Source organism: Osmerus mordax, chromosome 12 (genome assembly GCF_038355195.1).
Source record: "Osmerus mordax isolate fOsmMor3 chromosome 12, fOsmMor3.pri, whole genome shotgun sequence".
In the NCBI taxonomy this organism is placed as follows: Eukaryota; Metazoa; Chordata; class Actinopteri; order Osmeriformes; family Osmeridae; genus Osmerus; species Osmerus mordax.
This window is the reverse complement of record NC_090061.1, coordinates 1,604,444-1,613,324: the sequence shown is the minus strand read 5'-3', so window position 1 is coordinate 1,613,324 and position 8,881 is coordinate 1,604,444. Positions and strand designations below refer to the sequence as shown.

Below are 8,881 nucleotides of genomic sequence, written 5' to 3'. Positions count from 1 at the left end.
CCAAAACTTTCTACAGCACAGAGGCTGTGCTGAGATTACATTTAGATCGAGTTCCTGAAACCAGGTCCTCAGTTTAGTCTCTAGGAACAATAGATAGACAGTATGATGTGATTGTTTTGATGTTATGATGTGAAAAATAATTTCATAAAATTCTGGCATCTCTAACTAAAGAGATTGGTGATTAGTTTAGTGGATTGTAACTGACGTGAAATATCTGGATAGAGGCCACATCGCGTGTGTGCCTCCTAGTTACAAGCCGTATCCCATGAATGCAGGGAGAAGGCAGAGATAAGAAGCATCTTGATTTACCTTTAAACCCACACCACGAACACAGAATCTCAAAAGGGAACACAAAGCATCACATGGTCCATGTATTTACCATGACCATGTGTGTACATGCAGCAAGTGAAGAAGCCTACGCAACTATTTCATACATCAAAATATTTTTTATTTATTTTTAAATGCAAGTGTTTACATATGCAATCGGCCCTACACAGTCCCACTGTGTGCACTACACGTAACACACACCAAGCAAACAGTTCTAGGGTGCACCTTCTGATAACATGAAGTTATTCACACCAAGTATAGACGGTTTTACAGTAAATATGCTGTGCTTCATACACCACGGTGTGCGAGAGCTGAACTCAAGAACCCGTCTCCTCCAATCTTATCCAGGCCTCATTGTTCAGACAGGGGTCACGTAAGGTCAATGACAGCTTGTTTGACACACTGTTCCACAACGCAGACATCTTCCCTTATCACAGACGGCTGACAGGCCAGCAATATATAACTGTCCATAAAAGTTTAGGGACCCTAACCAAACTAGTCAGAACGAAAAATATGCAATACCAACATCGAAAAATATGCGATACCATTACTGCTATCGTCTGTGTGGTTAGCTACGCTGTCAGGAACGCAGTAAAAACGTCAGCCATTTCTTATCAAGACCCTGAATTAATGTACTTCACGGCTGGCCCTCTGCTTTAATTTGATTCGGCTCCGGGGCCAGATTAACAGAAACAACAGATTCAGCAGGAATGATAAATAAGAGTTTCCCCAGCCTCTGTGCTGCAGCCATCGCTCGGAGGGTTCAGAAAAGCAGAGAGCAGAAGTTGTGTTTTTCCAGGCTGTGGGGAGAGAGTCTACATCAGGTTTGTTTATAGAGGAAGGACGACCCAGAGAGGGGAAGAGGAGGGGAAAGAAATTTATTTGGAGCGAGATCTGTATAATTTATTGACAAATTGAGTGAAGGTTTGAGACAACACTAGGATGTTCTGGTGTAGAGCTTGTGCTACAGAGGAGGGCAGTTCTGCAGGTTAAGCAGCGTCCTTTACAACTGTGAAGTATATCACGAAAACACACATGCAGAGTAAGGCACTTCACCGTGAGTAAACACATTCCCTGAGAAAAGTTCTGAGGTTTCTATGAGTGCTGGAGCCCCAGAACTCAGCCTTATTTACGAGAGGACAGGTCAGGAAGAGGACAGGTCATGGAGAGGACAGGTCAGGAAGAGGACAGGTCATGGAGAGGACAGGTCAGGAAGAGGACAGGTCATGGAGAGGACAGGTCAGGAAGAGGACAGGTCATGGAGAGGACAGGTCAGGAAGAGGACAGCGACCCCGTAGCAAGGACCATCCCCAGGAATGAGGGGCGTTCGGGATAACAGACTAACATGACTCAGGATATTCACCACACACAGCAGCCAGGCTTCACCAAGTCATGCTACGCTGGTCGCTCCTTCCTCGATCCATCCTGCCGTGGATCCCAGGCCTGCACTGGCTCCCGCAGCACCAACTCTGAGGCTCGGCCTCCTAGGGGAAGGCTTCCATCCAGTACCAGCCACTCATCGAGTTAGCATAAGCCACTCTTAAGTCACTGTTAGCCCCACTGCTTCAGTAGGTTTAAACCCGTTCAGCCTGAATAAGACAGCGCTCAGCTGGGGATCTCCTGTGCACCAGCCAGCTTGGTTTGTCCTCCAAGAAACTGAGAACGTGCAAAGAGACAATATCAAGATGACTCGAGTACATTAGCTCACTGTGTCAATGCTCTTTAAACACATGATTGTATTAGTCACACTAGGGGTTTTTTACAGACCCTTTCAGTAACCCTATCGCTCCTAATGAATACTTTGATGAATATTTACACATTGGACATTATATCTCTAATATTATTTTTATAAACTCAAAACTGTCAGTGGTCCGTCTCAGCTTATGTCCTGTCCAGATTATCAGAGACAGAGACAGGATGTGTGTAGAGTTATCAGGGACAGGATGTGTGTAGAGTTATCAGGGACAGGACGTGTGTAGAGTTATCAGGGACAGGACGTGTGTAGAGTTATCAGGGACAGGACGTGTGTAGAGTTATCAGAGACAGGACGTGTGTAGAGTTATCAGAGACAGGACGTGTGTACAGTTATCAGGGACAGGTGGTGTGTAGAGTTATTAGAGACAGGACGTGTGTACAGTTATCAGAGACAGGAGGTGTGTACAGTTATCAGGGACAGGACGTGTGTACAGTTATCAGAGACAGGACGTGTGTAGAGTTATCAGGGACAGGAGGTGTGTACAGTTATCAGAGACAGGACGTGTGTAGTTATCAGAGACAGGACGTGTGTACAGTTATCAGGGACAGGATGTGTGTACAGTTATCAGGGACAGGAGGTGTGTACAGTTATCAGGGACAGGACGTGTGTACAGTTATCAGAGACAGGACGTGTACAGTTATCAGAGACAGGACGTGTGTAGTTATCAGAGACAGGACGTGTGTACAGTTATCAGGGACAGGACGTGTGTACCGTTATCAGGGACAGGACGTGTGTACAGTTATCAGAGACAGGTGGTGTGTAGAGTTATTAAATGCAAGTTTTCTATTTCTCTGTGTAGCTTGTTGTCATGATTATACATTCAACCATCGATTAGAACCTTGTTACCATCATGACACTGTTAATACCCAGAAATACCTTCCCCGTCTAACTGCCAAAGCTACGGGACTTTGTCTAAACTGCTGGTTATTATCACAAAAAAAGCCATTGCTCATTGTTACCATGTCTTCCTGTGCCAACATGGAAACTAATCCACACAGTGTCAAGTGGGTATCCCAGTGAAAACAAAGTTATCAGTTGACTTGTGTTACAGGCGGTGGAGGGCTCTCGGTTGTCTTGTCCTTATCTTTTCACCCTCCAATGTGGAACAGCGTGTGTGAGTGTGTGTGTGTGACTGAGCGGGGTCAGCAGGGGTCATCAGTAGGGTCTGGGGTGATGGAGAGGGGGTTGTGCTCAGAGGAATGTGTCTTATCAGCTGTATGGGAGCTGTGTACTCTGTGAAGGTAAACTCTTCACTGGTCACAGCCAGACATGGGCTGCTGTTTGGGTTCTCGCTGTCCTGACTCACAGATGGCTGTTACTGACTAACTGATCTTGTCCTCACCTCGACAAAGTCTCCAACACAAATAATCAGCTCTGAAGAAAATCCAAACTGTTGATTATAGCTTTTAGTAGCGTTAGGTCCAGTTAAACATTAGGTCAGCTAAAGCTATTCTTATGGATTGCTAGCTGTGTTTGGCTGAGGGTCAGGATGCCTGTCCTTGGTTGACGGCACCCCATGGAGACCCAGATAGTTGAACCAAACCTCTTTCACTTCTCAGAGTTGGAAGGTAAACGAATCAACGCTGTGTTTCAGAAGCTCAGAGACCGAGCAGGTCTCCCGGGCACAAGACGGAGCGCCACATAAAACTTCTCAGTTTTTCCAGAAAATCCTGAAAGGATTTGCTATCAGCTGTGAATGTGTGACTCTCAGAATGTCTCAATCTCCAGGGGGCTGTCTCCCATCCCATAATCCCTCCCTCCCTCGCAGACATGGAGCCAATGAAAAAACCTGACAAGACAGCGGGCAGGGGGGGGAGAGGGAGAAGAAGCCGGTTACCGCGGCAACGGCGAAAGCCCTATCTCCAAACCTCCCGAGTCACTAAGTCGGGAACTAGCCGCTCGGCGTGACGCGGGGGGCGTGATGCGGGGGGCGTGACGCGGGGGGCGTGATGCGGGGGGCGTGACGCGGGGGGAGTGATGCAGGGGGCTCGTGATGCGGGGGGCGTGACGCGGGGGGCGTGACGTGGGGGGGCGTGACGCGGGGGGGCGTGATGCAGGGGGCGCGTGATGCGGGGGGGGCGTGATGCAGGGGGGGCGTGACGCGGGGGTGTGATGCGGGGGGCGTGACGCGGGGGGAGTGATGCAGGGGGCTCGTGGATTAGCGCTGCGGTAAACATGCGGCCGGGGCGAGGAGATGAGGCCCCAGACCCCACAGGCGGGAGATCAGCCCCTCCGTGTGAACCTCGTCCGCCCCACTGCCGCGCCCGGCGGCTTTGAGACGGGACGACAGCCCCCCACGACTCCGCAGGGGGGCTTTGACCCTGTCGCCATGACGCCCGGAGCGTCTGAGAGCTGGACAAACCCAGAGTTAAGCTCTGGGGATTAGAGAGTGGAGAGCTTATACAGACCTAATCTGATCACTTCCTTAAAGTCATCAGGGCCGTAATGGGATAGGGCATGTGATATGACAAGGGGGTCTTTATCAACCGAGGGGCTGGAGTCCACTGTGTAGCCCGCCTGGCTCTGGTTTCTGCCCACACCTGGGGTGAAGTCAACAGGTGCCTTAAGATAAAGAGTGGAGGTCTGGCCAGTGTGCTGCCATGTGCCTAAGACCAGACTCCTCAACTCAGGACTTCCGTCTGTCTCATTTGTTCTGACTGTGTTCATAAACACGTTTAAGGATCTTCAAGCACAATCATAAATAGCAGGGGAGCTGGAGGAATCATAAAAGTGAACTTCACCATCGCAATGTAACCGTGAACATCCACACCATGCTACCATGCTAACTAAAGATGCCACACAGTCTATAACTAAAGATGCCACACAGTCTATAACTAAAGATGCCACACAGTCTATAACTAAAGATGCCACACAGTCTATAACTAAAGATGCCACACAGTCTATAACTAAAGATGCCGCACAGTCTATAACTAACGGTACAGTAGCTTGTCTGGAATCCACCATTAGCATCATAGAGTAATAAAGGCTTCATTAGTTCACAAGATCCACAGTTCTGCAGTGGATCTCCTCTGTCTTCCAGGACAGGTCTGTTCTCTCAGTCCTTCCTAGTGACGCGTGTTTCCAAACCTCCGCAGAAGGTGCAACCAGCTGAAATGGATTTCAGTGGCAGAAAAACACACGTACCACTTGCAACTAGAAAGCCCTCGCAGTTATCCTTGAAGGAAAAAGTGTATGAAACGCTCATGACGTGTTCTGGCAGTCAGTACAGCTCCACACAGATCCACTAACTCCCTCTTTCTTTCCGCACAAACACAAGGAGCGTGTTGACATGTACATAAGCTCTCTCTGCCTTTAACATACTGTACAGAGTTAGTGAGTGTGTGTGTGTGTGTGTGGTTATGGGGTGAGTAGGCACCTCAGGGTGGCTTGTTGCTTGGCGACGCGTTGTGAGCGATGAGTTGAAGAGGCGTCTGGGCCGGGAGGGGGCTGGGGGGCGGGGACTGAGTGGGTGCGGGGGGCCGGGGGGCGGGGACTGAGTGGGTGCGGGGGGGCCGGGGGGCCGGGGGGCTGAGACTGAGTGGGTGCGGGGGGCCGGGGGGCGGGGACTGAGTGGGTGCGGGGGGGCCGGGGGGCCGGGGGGCTGAGACTGAGTGGGTGCGGGGGGCCGGGGGGCAGGGGCTGAGACTGAGTGGGTGCGGGGGGCCGGGGGGCGGGGACTGAGTGGGTGCGGGGGGCCGGGGGGCGGGGGCTGAGACTGAGTGGGTGCGGGGGGGCCGGGGGGCAGGGGCTGAGACTGAGTGGGTGCGGGGGGCCGGGGGGCGGGGACTGAGTGGGTGCGGGGGGCCGGGGGCTGAGACTGAGTGGGTGCGGGGGGCCGGGGGGAGGGGACTGAGTGGGTGCGGGGGGCCGGGGGGCGGGGGCTGAGACTGAGTGGGTGCGGGGGGCCGGGGGGCGGGGACTGAGTGGGTGCGGGGGGCCGGGGGGCGGGGACTGAGTGGGTGCGGGGGGCCGGGGGGCGGGGGCTGAGACTGAGTGGGTGCGGGGGGCCGGGGGGCGGGGGCTGAGACTGAGTGGGTGCGGGGGGCCGGGGGGCAGGGGCTGAGACTGAGTGGGTGCGGGGGGGCCGGGGGGCAGGGGCTGAGACTGAGTGGGTGCGGGGGGGCCGGGGGGCAGGGGCTGAGACTGAGTGGGTGCGGGGGGGCCGGGGGCTGAGACTGAGTGGGTGCGGGGGGCGGGGGGCCGGGGGGCGGGGGCAGAGACTGAGTGGGTGCTATAACAGCCAGTGTGGATGTGACGGGTCACGGTAAAGGTTAACAAAATCAAGGCAGGGAATTTACGAGCGTCCGTGCTTCATAAGCACTGTCGCTAGCTGCGAGGGGGGTGTAAAAAGCCAGCGATGGAGAGGGATTACGCAGCGTGTGTGTGTGTGTGTTGGAGTGGTCTCCTTGCCTTCTTTACATATAATACATTGTGACAGTGTAATGACTGTCCCTGTGTGAGAGTGTGCGTGGTTTAACACACTGTGTGAGAGTGTGTGTGGTTTAACACACTGTGTGAGCAGTTGCTCCCTGGATAAGAGCAGCTGCCTTTCCACTTAAACTCACAAACATACTCACAGACAAACACATACTTAACATTACAATCAATTCTCTCTCCTTTTTTAATGTAGTCATCTGTATGTCTTGAGCTCTTTCATCGGTTGAGTCAAAAATACAAATAAAAAAAAACACCTTCTGGATAGCGTACAATAACTGGAGTGGAGTGAGACAAGAGAAGAGGAGACAGTCTCCACAATATGGATTCCACTACACTCAAACTGTCCGACCTCTGGAAACCACTCTGTAAACGACCATCAATTCCATCTGATATGATTGTACGGGCCTCCGAGGTCTTGGCTGATTAATACCTTCCCTGTCTGCAACAGAAGATAAACATTTCCCGTGCAGGAGAAAGAGAAGGAGAAAGAGAAGGAGAGAAAAAATAAGGTATTTTGCGTCAGATCAGAGGATCCCTGCACATCGGCATTATCTATGCCCCTTTTAAAATACCATCTGGTTTTGTCATGTCATCCCCTCACAGATTCATTGTTCGGTGAATTCCTTTTGTTAGTATAAGAATAAAGAATCTGGTCCTCTCTGTCATGCTTGTAGTCATACAGTAGACTCCTGTTATCGCTGTTAGCTCTGGTCCTAGCCTGCGTTCAGCCAGCCAGACGCTGGTCTGGCCTGGTCACTGTCCGTCGGTCAGCTGTCCAGGTTAGAGAGCACCAACTTTGTGGGGCTCCACAAGTGAACAGAAGGCCTGTGGGTGCTCCCTCCTGATTGGACAGCCCCGGGCCGTGATGCAGTGGGAGGATGGATGGAAACTTGAAACGGCGTACAGGGTGAATTCCTAGAAATCTTAAAACAAATGTCGTTGTCATAAACGGTATCTAATATTTTACCCATATGGGAGACAATAGCAAGGTTTACTAAGGCAAGGTTTACACTCTCACCCCCCCCCCCCTCCCATACACACACCTACATCTCAACACACACACATCCACCCACCCACACCTACATACACACACACACCTACATACACACAGATAAAGAAAAACTTGTCTGTGCTTCTACCCTGTCCAGCAAGTGAAGTGTGGGCCCCAGATTTGGGAGACAACATGGAAATAGGACACTTCGTCACCCTAGTTTGTGACAGCCCCAGCTATCTGCCCTTGTGATAGTCCATGCTAGTCTGGAAGATGTCAGGCCCTGTGATAGTCCCAGTCTGGATGAATTATAGATAGTCTTTGTGGAGCTGCAGGAACCCACAGACTGGATCAGGTTCTAGCAGCATGTGGTTTTAATTTGATCTCATTCTGACTGAGCCCTGCTGTCGTCCAGCACCCGTCCACAGTCTTAATAATGCAGCACTTTCATGAATTATGCTGTGGAAGACAGCATATGATATCAGATCATTAGGGTTGTAAGTTAAATGATTACTGCTGGAAGGATATTTCTTGTCGAGTACTGCACACACTGTTAGGTGCGTGCAGGTCAAATGGTGACAACGCTGCTATAAGACCATGGGATTGGGAACTGTCGAGTGTCTCATTCTCGATTTAATGCCTTGTCAATCATGGGGACATATCTATGGGTTAATACCACTACCCCCCCCCCTCCTGCCCATGCACCCCCCCCCTTTCCTTTTCCCACAAAAAAATAACTTGATGTTACACACAGACACAACTTGATTTCCAGTATAATAACACTGCATATCCAGTTTCATCCTGGTGTGTTTTTCAGCGCTACTTTAAGATCCCGGCACTGCAGGCGTCAGTCTGGCTGTGAAGCCAACCAACTGTGCTGCTGCCGGTCTAATTCAGGCACCGGTCCTGTTTCAGAGACAAGGGGGGGAGGCGGGGGGAATTAGAGAGGGAATACTGAAGAGAGGCGAGGTGTGTGTGTGTGTATTGGGGGGTGGGGGTCAGAGGCAGTCGGCTCCACCCTGGGGTGAGCACCATCAATTACCCCTCTTCCCAGCGCCCACCCCAGCGGCCCAGCTCCACGGCTGGACGCAGCCTCACTTGAGATCCATTCTGCGAACATATTTGCCAGATGACAGCGTTCTCTGTGTACCATCCATTACCGGCAGGGCAGATACATTGTCATCGCGAGGCTCTTTGGTTGGCGTAAATCCACGGTCAACAGTGAGACTGGGTCAAGTGATTTATAAAGCAGCACACAAACATAACAGCCTCTCTCTCTGCCTCTCCTAGACATATACACGCTCACACATATCCGCCACTGGGCCCTCCCTCGAATACCATGGAAACCTGTTACTGTACTCAAGGCCTGT

At 51.5% G+C, this 8,881-nt stretch overlaps 1 protein-coding gene across 1 annotated transcript; it reads right to left on the bottom strand.

Moving 5' to 3' along the window:
- Positions 1-3,939: 3,939 nt before the first annotated feature.
- LOC136954432 (uncharacterized) lies at positions 3,940-8,620 on the bottom strand. The gene is made up of 4 exons (XM_067248065.1): positions 8,610-8,620; positions 5,460-6,314; positions 4,553-4,613; positions 3,940-4,458 (listed from the first exon to the last, which is right to left on the bottom strand). Exons 1-4 carry the CDS (start codon positions 8,618-8,620, stop codon positions 3,940-3,942), a joined length of 1,446 nt encoding a protein of 481 aa, XP_067104166.1.
- Positions 8,621-8,881: the final 261 nt, after the last annotated feature.